The sequence below is a fragment of the Epinephelus lanceolatus genome, chromosome 12 (genome assembly GCF_041903045.1).
Source record: "Epinephelus lanceolatus isolate andai-2023 chromosome 12, ASM4190304v1, whole genome shotgun sequence".
In the NCBI taxonomy this organism is placed as follows: Eukaryota; Metazoa; Chordata; class Actinopteri; order Perciformes; family Serranidae; genus Epinephelus; species Epinephelus lanceolatus.
In genome coordinates, this window is record NC_135745.1 from 42,010,134 (window position 1) to 42,032,280 (window position 22,147).

General features: G+C 41.4%; 1 protein-coding gene across 1 annotated transcript in view; it reads right to left on the bottom strand.

The window, feature by feature from the left end:
- The window catches only part of LOC117271999 (tomoregulin-1), a 123,889-nt gene that overhangs the window by 39,244 nt on the left and 62,498 nt on the right, over positions 1-22,147 (bottom strand). Inside the window, exons 3-4 of the mRNA XM_033650637.2 lie at positions 15,450-15,579; positions 928-957 (exon numbers count right to left, since the gene is read on the bottom strand). Of these exons, the coding sequence (XP_033506528.2) occupies positions 928-957; positions 15,450-15,579 (160 nt within the window). The remainder of the gene's footprint in view (positions 1-927; positions 958-15,449; positions 15,580-22,147) is intronic.

Consider the following 22,147-nt stretch of genomic DNA (forward strand, 5'->3'; position numbering starts at 1 on the left):
CTGCCAATATATCCCCCTAAATCCTGCACACTGGACCTTTAAAACATCCTTGCTGGATATAAATAACATTAGTAAGATGTGCAGTATGCACAGTTTTTCACAGTTTTTCGTATGATATGATACAAATGAATGAAATATATGATGGTGAAAAAAATAAATATCAAAAACGTTGTAACAAATTTGCCGGTTGCAAACAGCAGATTTTTAAGGAAATAAAAATCACAAAATATCTATATTGTAGTATCAGATGAGAGACGCACAGAGCTTCAAACCTGTTAAAGTTTTTCTTTCTCTCAGAGGAAACAGTTTACAGGTGATTTCATTTAGCTGACAGGTGTGTTCATGTTATGAGAGTAAAAGACAAATAGAGTGGTGAGCTTCAGTCAGGTTCAATAATTTATCTCTGTGGCTCGACCAGCACATCGCCTGCAGGGGAATCACCAGCTCGCCGACTCAGCTGAAGCCCCCTGCACGTGCAGATGGTGAAGACACCGTCTCTCTGGAGGGCCCCTCCAATTAAAACCCCCCAGCAGCCATACCGAACAACAAACACTGTGGTCGGCGCTCACAGATGGTCACAAAATATCTCTGTTGCCAGATTTGGCAGCGGCAATGCTTTCAGCTCCACTACTGTGAGATGGAAAATATCAATCCATTCATCAGGGAGGAGTTAATGCAGAGACTGAAAACCTCCACACAATCTTTATTAGAGGAGTTAATATTCAACGAGGGAGGGGGTAGAGATACAAAGAGACACACAGAGGAAGAATAAAAGATCCTCAAACGCTACATTCAGACTGCAGCAGTGATTAGTTTCCTCACAATACAAGCAGTTAGTGCGTGTGGACGGCAGATAAAGAGTCAGCTGTAATTGAAATCTTTAAATAAATCTTTAAATAGCCCAAAGAGAGAAAGAAAAAAACTCACCGTCTCCGTCTCCAGAACCAGAACCAGGATCTGTAAAGATACAAGAGACACAACTGTCAGTTTTCTCTGTATGATATAGAACATACAGTTTCCCAAAATTGATTCCTGGCGTTCAGACCCTCATGTCAAGAGAATAGACTTGGTAAATGGACTTGCACTTGTCTAGTGCCTTTCTAGTCTTCCGACCTCTCATAGCACTTTTGCACTACAACTTACCCACTGGTGGCTGAGGCTACCAGACAAGGTGCCACCTGCTACTCAGTTTTAGACATTCACAATTTAGGCTTCAGTATCTTACCCAAGGATACTTTGTCATGTGACCTGGAGGAGCAGGTGATATAACTGCTGATCTTCTGATTAGTGGACGACCAGCTCTACCTCTCGAGCCACAGCTGCCCCAGAGACAGGAAATACTATTCAGCAGTTACCTGACTTCATCACATCTGAAACAATCTTCAGTTGTAGTATCTATTTGTAAGATCCTGGACTCATTGTCCAAGTACGTTTCTACTGCACAGCTCACTTGTGGTGTGCCACAGGGTGCAATTTTAGATCATCTGTTGTTTTTAGTTTACATGCGTGTCCTTGTGGAAAACATGAGATAAATATAATGTTTGATTGTTTTTTCATGCTGACAACACTCAACTGTATGTGGTGACTTTGAGCTTATAAAAAAATAAATAAAGTATATATAAAAAATACAGGAGCACTTATTTGTCATGTATGTAAAGTTGGCTGATATGTAGTTCTGCAGGTGGACTGTTGATGTCGTCTGCAGCGTCTTTAGATTTGTTTTCACACTTTTGTTTCACTTTTCATCTGAACTGTGTGTTGAGCACGGAGCTGGAGTCAGGAATGCAGTTAGCATAGCTTAGCATAAAGACTGGAAACAGTGAAGAAACCTTTTTAAATAACCTTTACTAAATAACTTAAACAGTTTCTGTTTAAGTGCTTGTGGTTGAATCATTGTGTTGCACTTAAGTATAAAAGAAAGGCAGATTTCACCTCAGTATCCTGACATGACTGCGTGTCTTCACCTCAGGTTTAGATGTGCTGCTAATCCTAACTGGCCATAGCAAATAAATAGTGCAGAAAATATAATAAAGCAGTAATTTCTTTACTTTATGGCGAAACACCCCAGGTGAAAACACAGTTGCTGTTTTTTTAACGCATGGGTCAGTTTTGAGATTTTGTGCTACTTTGCTTCAATAACATAAAATGGCCACAATGCAAATTTAAGATTATTTATGTTTAAATTTCTGATCTGGAGATGTATGCAAAAAAGTGCAGATTTAATCAGATAATGCCTCATTTGTATTTAAACATGGAATTTTTGAAAAATTCAAGACAATTTATTTTAGAAAATAATTGCCTTTAGGGTAAGTAATCAACTTAGGAAGCGTAAGGGTGATATCTGTTTTTTTACCCTTGCGTCTTATTTTTGGTCTAAAATGAACGGAATTTTACGAGTCCTATCATTAAAAGTGATCTCAAAATGATTTTTTCTCACATTGTGAGCCAAAAATCCCAATTTTAGTAGCACTGACAAGCATGAAACTTTCCAGATTCCTGTCTATATTCTGAAAGTTATTACAGAGAGGCTTGTTTATATATTATTCTTAGCCTGATTTATAAAACATTTTGTTCCTAAAAACATGGCAAAAATTTATCTTTTTATGGCTGTTGGGTGATAAAATCATCAGGGTGATAAAAGAGACATCCAAAATCCTCTCTGTAAAAACCTTTTGACTCTAATATGACAACAAAATGAAGCAAATATTTTGAACTAAGCTTTATCCAATGTTCAGATTTCTGTTCTGGAAATGAGCAAATTAGCACATATTTAATCAAATAATGCTTTATTTGCACATTTAAACAAAAAATAATAATTCTGAAATCTTTTTATTTGAAAAGTATTGTTTTAAAATAAAAAGTTGATTACTGCAAGTTATCAACTGAAGAAGTTTCATGGTGATATCTGTCAGTTAAAACCTTAACCTGGGGTGTCTTCCCTTAACTGCTCCACAACCAAATAAAAAATAAGCTCCATGGGAAAGAGGGAAATGTCCATTAGTGAGAGTAAGGCTGCCGTTTATTTCTACAGAATTTACTCTGGTTTTTACTTTGTCTGGTGGCTTTTCCTATAAGCCCAGAGTTTTTTCTTTTTGTTGAATCTTACAGAGCAGAAGGTTTGCGGTTTTAGGGGGAGTTTAGCTGAACAGCAGGGTATTTATCCACCCAGTCCCTTCAGGACAGGTTGCCAGATTCTTTCAGTGAGCTCAGGTTTTTGGTTTTGTTTTCTTTGCAGGCACGGTGGTACTGAACCTGACAACCTCACTGTGACAACGAGACACAAGGAAGCTGCACTGGTTCCAGCATGCAACTCACTCTAAAACTGTCTGATATCCATCTTCTAATCTCACCCACTGAGAGAAAGAAAGAAAATCTTTAACAGCTCCTCTAAAGTTAACATCCTCTAAACAGTGCAGATACTATCAGTCTATCGTAAATAAAAAATAAAGAATTAAACCGATTAGATCCATTCTGTTAAATAGATAAGTGATACATGTATAATAATGTAACTATAGACGTGAATAAAACCCAGTCATGTATTGCAGCAGGTCTAAATAAACGTCCTGCAGCTCTGCAGCTCCATCAGGAAATGGACTCTGACAGTATAAATCTTGGCGCAGCAACCTTGAATTAAGAAATGGACGTCGTGTTTGGAGTTTCTGGCACGCCGCTGCTGCATTAAGAAATGGACACCGGCTGCTTTTTTCAATTAAATTTCACCTTTAGCTGCTGCACTTCTTTACAAAGTCATGATGAGATTGTTTTTCATGGAAAAGGAGGCAGAAATGGTCGGAGAGCGAGCGGAGATATTAATGATTCTGTCAGCGTGTTATCGACTAAACGTTAAGAGTTTGGTTTCAAACTGCAGGTGGAACTCTGCTTTTACCTCTTAAAAAGAGAGAAACCTCTTCCTGGGTGTGGATAATGTTCATTTACTAATGAGAAAATCGTTTGAGTTTAATGTTTAAGTGAAAAGATTGAAACTCTTCATCTTTATCCTTAAACACCTCTGAAACGAGCAGGTGGGACACGCTGACGAGGGAAATGAACAGTTTGTTACTCTAAGTGATGAGGCGCTACATGAAGCATACTAATTATTTAACATGGCGGACGTCTGGATTTGTTTTTTGTCTGTGATTTGTTGACACATATTTTCACCAACTAATCAGAATTTAATAACATTAAAATCTAATGACTGTCGTTGTGTGACGAAAATGTGACATTATAAAGTCATACTGATCCACACAACAGCACAGAAACAGACCTGAGAGGTCACAGACAGGATACAAACATGTAGAAGAAATATGTAAATAAATAAATCAATGTTAGGACAAGTGTGTATAAAAGTGTGAGAGAAGGAACCTATAAAATAAATACCAGCAGTTGAAAATGAAGGAAAGTAGGGAAGAAGGAAGAATGGTGTATGCAGGAAAGAAGGTGTGTAGCTGGGAAGGAAGGAAGGAAGGAAGGAAGGAAGGATGGAAAAGAGGAAGGTAATAGATATGTAGGCTGGAAGATCCATGTATGTCAATAGAAGAATGGTAGGTAGAGAAGTTGGAAAGTAGAAGGTAGAAAGGAAGGAAAGTAGACAAGTAGACACGAGGTAGAAAGGTAGGTATCAAGAAATAAGTGTAGGTGTAGCTAGGGAAGGTAAGGAGGAAGGAAGGAATGAAGTGAGTAGGCAGGTATAAACAGAAAAAAAGGTATGTGGCAGTAGTGAGGTTGGAAGGTAGGAAGGAGGGTAGGGAGATAGGAGGTTTTTGGAGGGACTAAGGACTGTTATATATAGAATGGCAAGACGGAAGGAAGGGAAGAAGGAAAGAGACAAGGAAGGGCGGTAAGTTGATATGTTGTTAAGAAGAAATGAAGGTAGGAAGGTATCAAGAAATGTGGAAGGCAGATGTTAAGGTAAGTCACAAGGTAAAAAGGTAGGTATCAAGGCAGGAGTGTGGGTGTAGCTAGGAAAGAGAGGAGAAAGGAAGGGAAAAAGGAGGATAGTAGATATATTGGTTGGAAGATAGGTGTATGTTAAGACTCTAAGTACAGGTGGAAAGGTAGAAAGAAGAAAGGAAACGGGGTATAGTGGGTAAGTAGAAGGGAATCAAGGAAGATAAAGGCATGAAAGTAGGAAGGATTTAAGGTAGATAGGAGGTTTGTGAAAAAGGACAGTAAACATAGGTAGGACACATGGAAGAAAAGGTAGGAAGATAGAGAGGAAGAAAAGTAGGCAGATATAAAGGTAGCAAGGAAGGGGGAAAGGTAGCTGTGGCAAAGAAGGTAGGGACTAAGTACTGTTGTATGTAGGATTGTAAAAAGGGAGGAAGGAAAGAGACAGGAAAGAGAGGAAAGACACATGGAAGGAGGGTAGGTAGATAGGTTGGTAAGAAGAAATGATGGTAGAAATGCACAGGACAGGTGTAAGAGAGGAAGGTTGGTAGGACTGAAGAACCAAAGGTAGGAAGGTAGGATAGGAATGTAAGAAGGTAGGAAGGTATTAAGAAAGGAGTGTGGGTGTAGCTAGGAGGGAAGGATGGAAGGATATGGGATGGTATAAATGAAGTAAGGAAGGTAAAGGTAGAAAGGTAGAAAGGTGAATAAATAAAGGAGGATTGGTAGTTAGAAAGATGGAGAGGTAGGAAATAAGGGAAGGAGGAAGGTAGGTAGCTATGTATCTAGGTGATAAGAAGGAAGAAGGGTGATGAAGAAGAGAAGGTAGCACCACAGGGAGATGGGAAGATGGGAAAGAAAGAAGGAGAGTTGATAGGAAAAGAAGAAGGTAGGACGGTTGGGAGGTAGTCAGAAAGGAGTATAGGTGTAGCTAGGAGGCAAGGGATAGAGGACACTGGAGGGTATAAATAAAGTAAGGGAGATACAGGAAGGTAGAAAGGCTGGAGAGTGGGAAGGAGGTAGGAATGAATAAATGAAGGAAGTAGGGTGAATAGTTACGAAGGTAGAAAGGTAGGAAACAAGAAAAGGTGGTAGGTAAACAGTTACATAGCTATGATGGAAGAAGGGGAAGCAGGACCATAGGGAGACAGGGAGGGAGGAAAGAAAGAAGGAAAGAAGATAGGTAGTAAGGTAGTGTTGGATGGTAGGAAGGAGGTAGTAAGTTAGGAGGGTAGAGGGATAAAAAGAAAGGCAGGCAGATAGGTAGGAATGAAAGAGAGAAAGAAGAAAGGTAGGTAGGTAGGGAGAAGAAGAAACAAAGGAAAAGGATGAACGTATCTGGGCTGAAAGGAAAGTAAAAAGGTAGGAAGCTAGGTAGGCATCAAGAAGAAGCGTGGCAGTATCTAGGAGGGAAGGAAAGAAGGAAATGGGAGGGTATAAATGAAGTACGGAAGACGCAGGTAGGAAGGTAGAGGGATAGGAAATAAAGGAAGAGGTAGAAAGGTAGCTATGTAGCATGGTGGAAGGAAGGAAGAGGGGAAGGTAGGACCGCAGGGAGACAGGAAGGTGGGAAAGAAAGAAGGGAAGTAGGAAAGTAGGTAGGTAGAGAGGAAGGTAGGAAAGAAGAAACAAAGGAGGAAAGGTACCTGGGTCGATAGGAAGGTAAAAAGGTGGGAAGGTCGGTAGGTATTGACACATGAATGTGGGTGTTGCTAGGAGGGAACAGTATAAATACAGTAAGGGAGATTTAGGAAAGAGGAAAGGTAAGAGAGTAGGAAAGAGAACGGGAGAAATAAATGAATGAGGATGGATAGTTAAGAAGGTGGAGAGGTAGGTAAGGAGGAAGGGGGTTAAGTAGGTTAGGTTAAGCAGAAAATAAGGAGGGAAGATAAGGAAGATTGTAAAGTAGGGCTACAGGGAGATGGAAAGGTGGGAAAGAAAGAAGGAAAGTAGTAAGGTAAGGAAGGTAGGGAAGAAGGGAGGGTGGTTTAGGAGAAGATACAGGTAGAATATACTGAAGATTTCAGTTGCTTTAAATTGAATCTACACATTTCATCCAGCTGATAAAACAAGCTGTAGCTGAGCTGAGCTGCAGGTCTGAAGAGACGAGCTGTGATCAATAATTTTCAAAGCGTTTATGAATTAAAAAACAACCCAAACACTGAAACCGAAATCTCTCTGAATCCCAAATAGAAGCTATTTTTTAAAACAGCTCCAGAACTGTTGTTTTATTTCTCCTGTATTTTCTTTAATATCATTCAAACCAGATGAAAACATTATTCCAGATATCCCTGAGAGAATATCTGAGCACAAAAATGCATAAAGTCTTTGTAATAAACTGTTCCCTCTGCTGCAGCTCAACAAATCAGCCGATCCTCCGCTGGATAAAAACTCTTTGCAGCAGCTGAAGAATCAGACGCTGCAGCAGCAGAGAGTCAATAAAACCTGCTGAGGAAATTAAACAAGGCTGACCCTGTGTTTAATGAAGCACAGCAAAGCTTTTATTGCTGCAGTCCACATGTGTGAATCACTCTGCTATTTCTCAACTCTAAAGTTTTCAGATAACGAAGAGTGAAACGACCTTTATTGATCTATTTCTTGTCCAGCTCTTTATGGCTCTTTTGAACCTTGTTGATCTTGACAGAGATGAATTGAGGCAGGTGTGACAATTTAATTTATTACAAAAAAAAAAAAAGATCCAGAAGATTTTTTCCCAAAAGCAAACACAAAGGTCACTTGTAACTCAATTCCATGTTCAGTTCACGGTTGGAAACAGAAAGAAAAATAAAAAGAGACAACCAAGGACACAAAAGTCACTGGGTTGTCAACTGCTCACAATGAAAAGATGTAATTTTGTTTGGCTGCAGCTTCAGTCCAGCTTTAAGGACCCTGCTCCGTTCACTGAAAGGGTCATTTCACACAAATTCCATAAAGAAAACACTGTTCCACTTCAGGAAGTTCACTCTTGAACTTTAAGATAAATTGAAACGCCAACATCAAAATGTCCACAAGGCTGAATACGATTAGAGGAGAAATAAGGGAACAAATTAACAACACAGTCCCAACCTAAGGTCCACTTATTAGGTTTTTATGGAGCACTCAATCTATGAAGCTTAAAGTACTGGACACATTAAAATGCTGATGTGACGATAGAATTAGATGAAAAGTCAGGGGATCACCAAAGTTATTACAACTCATGCTGAGGGGAACACCAATGATGAACCTCATTTATTTCAATCCATCCAATAGTTGTCTGAAGTTTCAGAATCACTCAAATGTTGGCACTAGAGATAAAGTCAGGGGAGCAAGTTGGTAGGATTCATCCTCTGGGGGTCATGAATGTCTAAACCAAATTTCTTATCAATACATCTGATGGTTGTTGAGATATTTCAGAGCCGAGCTGCTGGTGTTGCGATACAAGAACCATGAAGAATGTTTGTTGAGCAAAGATATCCACTGGAGGTGCAGCGATCCCTCTATCTAGATTGATATATCAATTCAATGATCAATGATCCAATATCACCGTTACAAAGTGAGAACAGCAATTCACATCATCAGAGGCTATGCCTTTATTTTGAAATTCTGTCTCAAGTCAAATAGCAGGTAGATGGCAAGCAGCTGAGAGAAGGCGTCCCAGAACGTCAACAACCAACACACCCAGGGTACCTTGGTGCGTTGTATCTCCAAGTGGAAAGTCCATGACCAAACGTCGATTTGTGACGAGGTCAGAGTGAGAATGCACATAACTGATCAGCACTGAACATTGGCATCACTTGGAAATGGTGAGATGCAGAATTGTCAAATATGGACAAGACTCCTGGGAGATAATAAGCCAGACGCTGTGGATACCTTTTAGGGCTCCAGCAGTGCCCTCCATTCTCAGTTAGTATTTAATATTGTATTACATGTTCACATGAACTTTAATGAAAATCAATAACAGAACCGTTTCTGACTTTAACGTCTGTTCCACAACTGCTAACTTCACTTGCCTACACATGCCAATCTGCACATACTGTCCTTTTAATGATGTCCATTGGAAACTTTGCAGTTTGTTGACAGTAGAAATGTGACGAAGAATCTTGTGCCAAAGTCTACAAAAAGTTATTCACAGTTCAGGTTATAGAAAGTCCAAGGAAAAGAATACTTTTAGTGTCACATCCTTTTCTTTTAATCCACCTGTGTGAAATCAGCTCTCTGCTGCAGGTGTCTCTCTCATCCTCTCTGTCTTTCTCCTCCTTCAACAGGCCACTAAATTCAAAAAGCCAACAACACAAGTTTTAAAGAGTAACAACTGCGGCCTGAGGCTGGTGTGGAGGTTCAGACCTTCAGCTCTGGAGCCGCTGACCTGAGATCAGATCCCAGTGAGGAGATCTCAGCCTTCCTACCTCCCGTAACCTCCCAGCTTGCTCTCTGAAAGCAGCCAAATCGCTGCCTCCTCTCCTGCTCGGGGAAATAAACTCAGCTGAGTATTTGCGCCATTGCCTCGGCTCACAGCCGCTGAACGCTCCAATTACAGGAAGCATAAATCTCAGGGAGAGGAAATTGCAGAAGGACAGGAGGGAGGAGAGGGAAGTGGAGAGCATATCGCAGTGCCGGCTCCCCGGTGTAACGGGTAATAAGAGCAGAGCGCTGGGCAGTGCCTCCTGGGAAATCAGGCCACTGCCCCTGCAGATGGAGTTGACCGCCACCACCACCGCTGCTGCTGTGGTGTTACTGTAAGTTTCCCCAACACATTTCTCAAGAGTGGGATGAGAACATAGACCCTGACTGGCCTGCAGGGATGTTTGAACCCAGAGAGTCTGCTGGTTGTTTGATGAGAAATATGCTAACCCGTTAGCGCTTTGTTTCTGCGTCAGCATGGCTCTGATATATGGCTGCTAGTCATCCAGCTGTGGAACATTGAATCTGTAGGTTTTAGGAAATAAACTCTGCCTCATGACAATATCCCTCTCACACTGTATGTCTGGGTGTTTTTAGCCGTTCACTATACGGCCAAAAGTGTGTAGACACCTCCGTCCACATATTTTTGAGTACTTTTGTTTGTGTACATTTTTCCACTGAAGTAAATCCTAAAGACAGAATGAGTATGGTTTTCCTTAACAATAATGTATTGCCTCACAAAAAGAATCCCTCTTAATCATCTCCTACAAAAAGAAATGTGTGGTGGTTAGGGCTGGGTATCTGTGCTCAAAACCCTTAAGATGTTGACTGAAGTTGTGAAAAAAAACACAGTACCAACTAGTATTGACACGTCTCCAGTCAAATGATACTGATCATGGGCCGACCTGAGTCCCCGCCAGATCAGCAAACTTTCTGTAGCTGCTGTCTCCAGGGCCACTCCCCTTTTGGCAAACGGTCAGTTCAACATCTGCCTGATTAGCACAAGCTAACACAGTAGCAGCAGCTAACATCCAACGGTTCCAAAAACCTCACACGGACACCAAAATGGCTCCACTCTGACGTTATACCCATTAATAATCATTAGTTAATGTTAGCCATGTGAAGCTAACAGTTAGCCCTGTCACTATGTGTGTGCAGCCGGGCAAACTCTCACAACTGTTCCCAGCGCTGGACTCACACTCCTGCAGCAGCAGCGACAACCCACACAGTCTGTGGTGTGTCGACATCACCTGTGTGTCTAACAGAGTTGGCAATTCAGCGTGCCGAGATGCCACCCACACCCTGTAAAGTATGGCTACACTGCACGCCACTCCATTCACATTATGGGTATTGAATGAAGAACTCTGTTCTCATCTTTATCACTTTAAGGGTACTGGAACTGGCACCATAATTCTTTAAACGATACCCAGCCCTCGTGGTGGTGTGTAAATTTGCGGAGACCATGCCCTCTGCCTGTTTCCTCTTTTATTTTGTTTTGTTCGGGATGTTTCTGGACGTTAGCGTGTGGACACTGAGTGTGGAGCCCCCAGCTACAGAGTGCAGAATGTGAAGCCTAGACTCTGTAAAAACACACGCATCCAAGAGAAAGCTAAAATGTCAGGAACCAAAAATGTAAATACAGTGAGGCTAAACAGCAACTGGTCAAAGCTTGTTCTGCAATGACAGTGAACCTGAGGTAGCTAACCTCAACAGACAAATCCTACTCATTCTGCCTTTAATGTTCCAGCATGATATTTGGGGTAGACGACAGTCTCCGTTGTGATTGTTGTTGCGATCACAGCAAGTAAGAATTGATTCTCTCAGCCCCTTCTGCTCTCTGTTTATCATGAGACTACTGCTGCAGGACCAGAGTCACACACACAGTGACAGGGCTAACTGTTAGTTATTAATAGGTTTAACAAGTCAAGCCGTGTCTGTGTCTATGTGAGATTAACGGCTCGGTGTCGGATGTTAACCGCTGCTGCAAGGCTTCTGCCCAAGCTCCAAAATATGACAAGTAGTGACGAGATCACGTTGTGCTGTGTTAGGTTGAGCTCACTGGGCGGAGAGAACACAAGGAGGAGATGGTCCTTCAGCACTGCTTCTAACGTCAGCAACCATCAGTTGTTGCCGCCTCCCCCGACACTCACAGATAGATTCTAATTCTGTGGGAAACCCTGAATACTCATAATAATGTGCTCCAAATCTGAGACAGCATCACAAGTATTTTCACAATTTCACTTTTGCAGAGAAACGCCTGGAAACATCACGACATGCACTACATTTTTTTTTAGAAAAGCTGCTGTGAGCTCACAGTCCTGGTGAAACTGATCAGAGCTCTTCCAACTTCATGTCAACAGTTTGTGTTTGTGTCTTCACTGTGCACAGCTGAAGCTGTTTTCTGTCTCCAGCTGTGAGTACAGAGAGGCGATGATGAAAACTGTCTCAGTGATCTTTAAATGCAGACAGATGAAGCTGAGGCCTCGGACTACCTGTTGATGAAGGATTTATTGGACAGACTTTCTCCTGGACTAAAAGGTTCACTAAGTGAAATTAAACTAATCCTCATTTCAGTCCCTCCTGACACCTCTGAAGGACCTCCAGCAGGTCCCTGGACTCCCGTTTGGGAACCACTCAGCTTTGGGAGGATTTTAACGGCTCTCATCCATGGCTCCTAATTAAAATTGATCTGCGGTTGATTAACCGGCTCGTTCTGTGAAATCAATGTGACTGATGACGTTCTTCAGAGTTCAGAGGAAAAATCGAGGACGAGCGCTCAGCGTTTGATGTTCAGTCAATTAAAAAATATAATGACAGTGAACTTAATGCTGCAGCATGGCGGACTCTGAGGGTGTAATTAAAAATATTAGTGAGACACTTACAGTCACATTATAGACCAATCAGCTGGTCTTATCCTGAGTGAGCTGCAATGAAGCTGCACAGTTTAAATTATTACTTCAACCATCAGTCTGTCTGCTCAGTGCATCTGAAAATACTTTAAATGATGCAGCTTATTTTCTAAAAAATGATAAACGGTTTTCCCTCTCATAATTTACACGCCTTCAGCACAATCACTGCACGCCACTTAAAAATTAAATCATCTCTTATGTTCTAGCTCAGGAAAAAAAAGTTGAACACATTTGAATTATTTTCAAGTTTCATACAGTACCTGCATGTCCACAAATTTAAACACAGATTAGCACAGCAGAAACCTCAGATAGGTCCGACCACAGTGTTTAATTACATAACTTTAAATATTATGCTCAGGGCTGAAAATGACAGCAGAAATAGACAAGTGTGCTGAATTTATAAACGTCTGCAATTAAAATCAATTGCCAGTTGTCTACCAGTCGTTGTTGTTGACGCAACGCCACGTGATTCAGTCTGCAGAAGTTTACAGATCTCTCAGATTTCTGCAGAGAACTAAATGAAGTTGCTGAGGACCCCAGCATTAAAAATGACACCTTCAGATACGCAGTGTGTCTTGTGTTGTGGTAATTGTACATAATCCGATTGCTTCAGAAAGAGATGTTTTCAAGTATTACTTTCTAAATATCTTGCAAATTAATTTCACCTCTACAGTTTTTGGCTGGAAGCAAAGGTTGTGTCTGCATGCACTAGTTGAATTTGGCTATATGAAGTACCAACACATCCGATCATAGTCCACATAGGCATCTGTACTTCTGTTCTTATTTACAATCTACAGAAACAGTTTGACTCGTATAAAAGCAGTGTATGTTATTGTCACTTTTAACATGTATTCATATACACATTTTTCCCACCTACTTGTATGTACGGTCAGAGTTAAATGTTTTTCTTTAGCTATCTTTGTTCAGCTTTGTTGTCTTTGTTTTTAGCCGTACAATGGGCCTCACTCACCAACTGTTCTTAAGAAGAAATGTCTTCTTATAACCTTATTTAATAATTAATTAAATAATAATTAATAGAATTTCAGTTCTACAGTTGTACATTACAGGATTCATTAGGGATGCATGATATTGGATTTTTGCAGATATCAGAGATGCCGATATATAACAACTTATTTGGCCGATAACCGATTCTGATACTGATATATCCACTCATTTCACCAGCTAATTTCAGTGATCATCAAGTCTCTCCTGTAGTGGAATTATAATCATATTATACATGTATACTCTTATCATGATGGCCAACCAGCAGATGGAGACACGAAATACAAAATAATATTCATTCATTGTGCAACATAAGAAAAAGCATGTTGGCTGATTCTGAAAGCCAATATTATCGTGCATCCACAGGATTCATATTATAACATTTTATAATTCCAGTGCATGTTTTTTTTTTTTTGTTTTTTTTTTTGCAGGCTCAGTACTTACAGTTGAGCTACTATAATACATTAAATCTGTGGTTTGCTGGTCGGGTGGTTGATTAACACTTATTTTTTGCATCCCATGCATTTGTTTTTGTTATTTTAAATATAACGTTTGGTGTTAACTCTCTGCAGAAGCACCTCCACTTCAGAACAGAAGTGTTTTGTTATGTTTGTAATCCTTTTGGTTGGGCATTCTTGAATTAATTCTCTTAACTTTTCTTCTTCATCAATCCCTGTGTGTGCCCATGGTCCTGCACTCTCACACTTTTTTCATGGGAACTTGCTAATTTGGCTCAAGTGACACGACTGTCGACTTACGAGGACAATGGGATCCATCTTACTATATAATGATGAAAACTCTGTGTGTGTGTCTGTTCCACGTTTTTCTCCTCACTGACTTGGTCAATCCATGTGAAATTTGGCACAGTGGTAGAGGGTCATGGGAGGATGCCAATGAAGCAATATTACATCAATTGGCCAAAGGGGGGCGCTATAGCAACCCATTGAAATGTCAAACTTTGAATGGGCATATCTCATGCCCCGTATGTCGTAGAGACATGAAACTTTGCACAGAGATGCCTCTCCTCATGAGGAACACATTTGCCTCAAGAACCCATAACTTCCGCTTATACAGATTTTCCGCCATTTTGAATTTTTTGAAAAACACTTCAAATGGATCTCTTCCTAGGAAGTTTGAGCGATCTGCATGAAACTGGGTGAACATAATCTAGGGACCAATATCTAAAGTTCCCTCTTGGCAAAAGTTGGAAAACTTACTAAAACTGAGCTTCTATAAGGCAATGAATATTGCGGAGGGCGTGGCTCATCACATAAAGGTGTATAACATCTCAAGGGTTTCACCCATCACCACGCAACTTTGTAGGCATATGACCACACATAATCTGAGGGGACCCCTCCATTATTGACCCCATCAAACAAAATGGGGGCGCTAGAGAGCTCATTTCTTATCTAGGCCTAACCGCCATATGGATTTTTACTAAACTTGGTAGATATGTAGAACAGGACGCCTCAAGGTGACTGGAGAAATTTAACTCTAATTGGCAACTGGGTGGCGCTATAACAACAGAAAAATGCTTCAAAATGGCTAAAATGCGGCCGATCGCTGTGGCTCCCCCTGTGGACCAATGTTGGTGTTTTCTAATGTTTGGTATGACTAAGTCATGGTATGGTATGCTGTACTCAATGGGTATGGACTAGTCATTCATAAAACATGGAGCAAACAATTTTGCTGTTTATGAACATATTGTGAATCTGACTGAGACTTTTTTTAAGAACACATTTAAGAAAAATCTAAGGAAGGTATTGGCGAATGAGAGCAATGAGTCAAATTCCTTGCATGTGTTCACATACTTAGCCAATAAAGCTGATTCTGAGTCCAATTCCAAGAAAATTTAAATTACCCTTTTTTCCTTTTTAGTCATTTGGATGAACTGACCCTTTAGTAACAGCATGCAAGCCATCTAACTGGTGCCTGATCAAAAACATTATCTCAACAGTTTCACTTCATAATTAGCCCTCCATCATTTGGTGGGAGAGCAAGCTGTCATTCCAACATGACTGCTCGGACCAAATAAAGACGAGATGTGTCCGTCTTTACGAGGCAGCAGCTGAATTATTTCCTCAGACGACACTTTAAGAACATTTTAAATGACTGAGTCCTTTACAGACACTGACTGATGTCCTCACATACTCTCCCACTGGTCGATATCAATAAATGAGGAGTTGTAATTCACTTTTTGGTGAACTCCCCGTGCCCTCACTCAATCAGGTTTCCATTGCGCTGACCCTGTGTGTTTCCTGGCAGACTCACCGGCGGAGCAGGGCCCATCTGACACCCGGGAGATCAGTCTCTGCTGTTTGCAGGACGCCTGTCGCCTGTAGCACTCGTTCTGGTAGGTGTCTCCATTGGAGCCGCACACGGGGATGTAGTTTTTGTGACACTGGAAATCAAACACAATCAAATGTTAATTAAATCTCAATGTGACCGCTGGACATGTGACACTGGACACACTCCAAACCAGCTGAGCGCGGCGGTGAGCACAGAGAAGCTGTTTCTGTTGTTTAATCAAGAAAAGTTTAGAGTTCTCAGGTTAAAGTCAGAATAGACTCCATACAGCATGTTGATGTAGAAAACTTAAGGTCACTTTGATGATTTTCAATTATATATGTTTCCTACAATCTGGGCTACTGTAGAGACATGTCAGTGCAACACGGGGATCACTGTAAATGAGGACCTGCACCCTCTGTAGACATAAACGGCTCATTCTAAGGTAACAAAAACACGATGATTCTTATTTTCAGGTGATCATACACTAAAGAAAAACTTCTGGCAATATATCCCCCTCTATCCTACACACTGGACCTTTAAGTACCTCACATTACTCAGCTTTATACAGTCTTTCTCACGTCTCATAGAATCACATAAAACCACGCCACCAGGGTGCAAAACAAAACGTAACTCTGGGTCCAGACTGTTTACCACTGGGCTCTGGAACATCACCAAGATCCTCCTCTTATCTTAACCTCCAGACACCTCGAGCCTTCTCACATAAAGCGTGCTGACTGCTGCGTGTGGCGGACTCTGAGACCTCTCAAAATACCAAACCATGACAATGCAAAAATCAGACAATCCCTCATGCTTTAAAAAATGTTGTTCCACATATAAAGCCCTGTTTGGACGGGATTGGTTTAACGTGGAGACGTGGGGTAATGACAGTGTTTAATTTGTAAAAAATTTGGGCCTCTGAGAGAGCAGTGTTCCTCCACTCCCAAAAGTGGGGGAACACTTTTTAAAGTGGCACCCGAGCCGCCTCACTGCGCAACTCCGAATGGAATGGTTGTGACATCTAGTGTTGTCACGGTACCAAAATTGGGACCCACGGTATGATACCAGTGAAAGTATCACGGTTCTGAGTAGTATCATGATACCACAGCAAAAATGAGGCAGATGTGCCTTTTGTCATTTATAAAAAGATAAATCACTTTTCTATAATACATCAATGATATTTCAATGGAATAAATTACTTATTGACTTATTCATACTTCAAAAACAGCATCAATAAGTGATTAACATAGGGGGGATCAAAATAAAATAAATAAATAAAATAAAAATCAACCAGCCACCCTCCTCCCCTGACAAGTAAAGAACAGTCCCTTCATAAGTAAAGAACAGTCCCTTCATAAGTAAAGAACAGTCCCTAAAGTGCGGTGAGGTTTGTGGACCGTTACCTGCCACAAAGAGAAATGTGAACGGCTCGTTTCTCCTCTGACACGTCACATACCTGTGTGCCGCCACGGCTCGGTTGTCCAGGTACTACTGGGCAGTCATGACGCCAACGAAAGAGGAAATTAGGCTACTGGACCTGGAGTCGGACGTAGGCTATTTGACCGCCGTATTCCTGTCTGTGACCCCCGTTCAACCCACAACTGGCAGGATTCGCCTTTTGTTTCTGCTGCTGGTTGAAATCTGGACTCGCACTGCGTGCTGAATGATTTATTTTGCTGGCACAAAACTATTTTTAGTCACAAACGCGAGTAAAATGCTCTCACGTAGAGCTCTGTGGAAAATAAATCACTGCCGACAAGTAAAAAGAAATAAATAATAACTTTCACTGCTCAAAGATACTCACATGTCTGGAAAACAAACCACTACAGCAGCATATTGAGTGCCAGGTGGCCAGCCTGCGCCGTTATTGGACAGCGCATGGACACTCACCCTCTTGCGATTGGACTTTGAACTTATCCCACAGTAGTGGTACGTGAGGCACTGTAGTACTACGGTACTCCACCCTGCAACACCAGTGACATCAGCCAATACTGTATGTAGTTTTTAGATGTGAAAAATTCTAGACCCATGCAAATTAGTTCCGGAACGCACCAGGGCCTTTTCTGAAAAGATGTGGACATTCTTGTAATGATGGCGTAGCCCTACGTGGGAGACCAATCAAAAAGGTCAAGAAGAAAGCACTTTTCAGAGCCACAAGACTTCTGGTTGTGTTAGTGTAGAAACATAAATTTGAAGGTCTGGAGCTGGGCCAGAAAGCTCGCGACCTCGTTCCCTTCTTCTCGAACAAACTTTCTTTGTTTCTATTAAATATCAAAAACTCAAATGCTCAGAAGTCAAAAATCACTGGAGACACGTAGAATCAGATGCAACTGAGTTTAATTGTGCACGCAGGCATCAGCACAACACAACTCAATGAGTCAAACTCCAGAGCAAGACTGGAATATCTTTGTTTGCGCACTCGCTTTTATTGTGAAGATTTCTGCTGAGTCGTCTTTTTCTTAATCCTTCCCACTTGGCTCTGATCGTAACGGTGTCACATTTCTGCTGAGTTTCCACTTTTTCTTTAGTCCTTCCCCCTTGGAGCTGAAACATAACGGTGTCACATTTCTCTTGTCTCCCCCTGATGGCCGCCTCTTTACTCGCACTCGTACATAATAGTATTCCCCTCTCTCCTTTTCTCCCTTGGAGCCAATTCCACCGTGTAATGTTTTTCTGGGCAGTCTAAGACCCGCCTCCTCTAGGGTCATATCAGGACAAGCTGGAATTTCCCTAACTTTCCACCAGTGGTTTCTGAACCCATCCTCATTTAGAAATGATACACAGTGAATCCTAGGTATTTCTCCACCACAATGCTTAAGTGCTCAATGAGTGTGTGTGTGTCATAAGAATACATGAAATAATAACCCAGTGTGTGATTTGTCAGTTGCACAGAGTACATTGCTTCAACACGTATCTTTTAAAAGTCAACTTAAAGGTACAGTATAACTCTTCAGTAAATCAGTACATTACACTACATTAGGTAGGCCTAATATAAATCCACATTGGGCTAATCATTAATTATTATTATCCTTCAGCTGATGCTTACAGGAAGCAACGTAGCATGCACATGCCGACAGGGAGGTGACGCAAGGGCACAAACCGAGTTACCACTCCCATCTGTGGTAAAATTTCGGATTTCGGAAAATGTCCGTGCGAATCGGACATTTATATTACAGACATCCTGTGGTAAACTGACATTAGTCCACATCCCTATGTAAAACTAATCCCGTCCGAATAGTACTTATGACATGAGGTGTTCTGTTCCAAAAACAGATGTCTCTGATTTTGTTTATTTTCCATCTTTTGTGTGCAATCCAGGGAATACCAATCAAACTGGTGATGGATTATATCAACACATTCTCACTGCGACCTCGTCACATATTGACATTTGGTCATGGACTTTCCATGTCGAGATAAGACGTCCAAGGTACCCTGGGTGTGTTGGTTGTTGATGTTCTGGGACGCTGTGTCAACTTCAGCCTGTTACATGCATTGTGTGTTCTTCAGTTCTTTTTTCAGGAAATGTACAGCTGGCATACAGTCTCTTTCAAAATAAACACACTACGCTGGTACAACACTGCAAATTGACGTCTTATTCCTTCAATAACAAATGCATGTGGTTGGGTTTAGGAAAAAAACAAACAGAGTTTGGCTTTACAGTGTTACGGGAAGCGAACACCAGCCCCCCGGAAGAATGTAGGTGGTTGTTGGACCCATCCACCACTGCTCCCGCCTGCCCTACTCAGACTTACGCCACATTAACTTTAGTTTTTTTCCTGTCACATTTCCGCCTGAGCGCCATTAAACAATAATGGCGCCTGGCTGCATATCTTCTTACTTTGTCTGTTTGACGCTGGAAGTCACTGACAAACAAAACAACACCAACAAATATTTAGATTTAGTGGTGGGAATCTCCAGGCAACACATGGCCAGATTCAATAATGATTCAGTGGGCAACTATTCAATGATAATTATATCAATGCATCAAAAATTTGATTTCTATATTTTTTTATTTTTCTCACTGTGTGACAAATGGCTAATGATCCATTATCAAATAACCAGATGAGTTAACTTGCAGACAGTGTGGCTCTTGTCCAGGTCCCTTTAACAAAATGAGGGGGAGACGAGACATCTCTGAGTGATGCCCAAGTAAGTATTCACAATATATTTCACATTTGTCTTCTAAACGTAATCATTTGGACATTAAATTAAAACAAGTTTACAAATGCTGCCTTTTGTGAAGATGAATCACAAGTTATTTCATTCTATCAACATCACATTACTAATAAACGTTTAGATAATCAATTACTGAGATTTGTGAATTGATGCCGAATTTTCCAGGTTTGCATCGCGATGCATGTAGGGACCATTTTTTCCCCCCAACCCTAATTAGTTTCTCTCTGCAGCACGACACTTCAGGCAGTCAGAACAGCACCAACAAAATAACTGTAAGTGCACTCAGAAAACACTGAGATGATGAAAGGTATGAAGAGTAAGCCTACAGATGATGTCAGACTGAAGCCAGTGAGGAAGTTTAAAGGTGAGACAGGAGGAAGATCAGGTCATTACAGTCTAGTTGTCCGCTGAAAAGCCTGCTTCAGAATTAAAACTGAAAACAAGCTATTGAGGGTAAAAGACGAGTAGCTGAGCAGTTAGAGGAGGATCAGGATGTCATTCACTCTTCATGAAGGTTAGCACAAAATAACTTGACTCTGCTGTCAGATACAAACTGCAGCTGCCAAGGACACATATCAGTGTTCACAATCCATATTCTATTAACTCACAGCCATCAATCATCTAGCAGGAATCCCCTGCAGAGCCGACCTCTGTGACCTCTGCACAGCCAGCACGCACTGCACAGACACTCAGTTCAGGTTCACATGTGGCAGAAACAACTCCTGTCTGCTGATGCTTCTTCATAGAAATACATTAATGACTAAACTACTGAGCAGCGATCAGTCGAGAGGACAGACTCATGAGCTCAGAGAGAGTTTGGATTTGAGCAGCGGGACGTCCTTTTGCTTGTTATCTTCAAAGCTGCTCATGCTCGGCTTTGGCAGTTTGTCTCCTTCACATCCCAGACTCCAGCTGTGAGAAGTTTTTGTTTAGATTTGACGAAGTGAGGCTTCGTCCTGTCAGACTGCTACTTAGTCTGCTTCATCAGCATTTTGCAGAAAAATAGATCTAACAGAGACGCTGAAGCACAAACTGTCCTCTCACAACATGGTAGCAACATGTTTGTGCTTCCTGCAGTGATCATGTCTTCTCATCAGGTGCATTTAAACACTATTAATATTAATCAGTTACTGAGTGGTATGCAGCCTGTTGCAGCAGCTCTCTACTTAATCATTATTATCATTTACCTCTCTCTATGTATCTGTACTCATTTCTGCCTTTGTTCTGATTTTCTCCTCTGGGATCTATAAAGGTTCATCTCATCTCATCCTATCCCATCTCAGCCCATCTCATCCTATCTCATCCTGTCTCATCTCATCTCATCCCATCTCATCCTATCTCATCCTATCTCATCCTGTCTCATCTCATCCCATCTCATCCTATCCCATCCCATCTCATCCCATCTCATCCTATCTCATCCTGTCTCATCTCATCTCATCCCATCTCATCCTATCTCATCCCATCTCATCCTATCTCATCCTATCTCATCTCATCCTATCCCATCCCATCCTATCTCATCTCATCCCATCTCATCCTATCTCATCCTATCCCATCCCATCTCATCCCTCTCATCCTATCTCATCCTGTCTCATCTCATCTCATCCCATCTCATCCTATCCCATCTCACCCTATCCCATCCCATCTCATCCTATCTCATCCTGTCTCATCTCATCTCATCCTATCTCATCCCATCTCATCCTATCTCATCTCAACCCATCTCATCTCATCCTATCCCATCTCATCCTATCCCCTCCCATCTCATCTCATCCTATCCCATCTCATCCCATTTCATCCCATCTCATCCTATCTCATCTCAACCCATCTCATCTCATCCTATCCCATCTCATCCTATCCCCTCCCATCTCATCTCATCCTATCCCATCTCATCCCATTTCATCCCATTTCATCTCATCCCATCTCATCCTATCTCATCCTATCCCATCTCATCCTATCCCATCCCATCCCATCTCATCCTATCCCATCTCATCCTATCCCATCTCATCCTATCTCATCTCATCCTATCTCATCTCAACCCATCTCATCCTATCTCATCCTATCCCATCTCATCCTATCCCATCCTATCCCATCTCATCCCATCTCACCCTATCCCATCTCATCCCATCTCATCTCATCCCATCTCATCCTATCCCATCCCATCTCATCTCATCTCATCTCATCCCATCTCATCTCATGAAACTCTTCAGCAGCAGTGTTTTACAACCAAAATGATTTTTGAGGCTCCGAGCTAAAACACATATTCCCATGGCACAGCAGTATAATGTCATTAAACTCTACAGTAGACCCCAGTGTGTCTGTGTTGAGTTACTTTGAGCTTCTTAATAAAAATGCATTCAAACAGAATATGTTTCAGCAGTGAGTCTGCTGGGAACAGATGAACTAAAATAAGAAAATAAGATGGTCACAGATCATTCAGTGTCTCAGACAGACTGTGAGTTGATTGATGGTGTATTCTTTATATTTAATGATGTTAGCATTTTCCCGCCGCT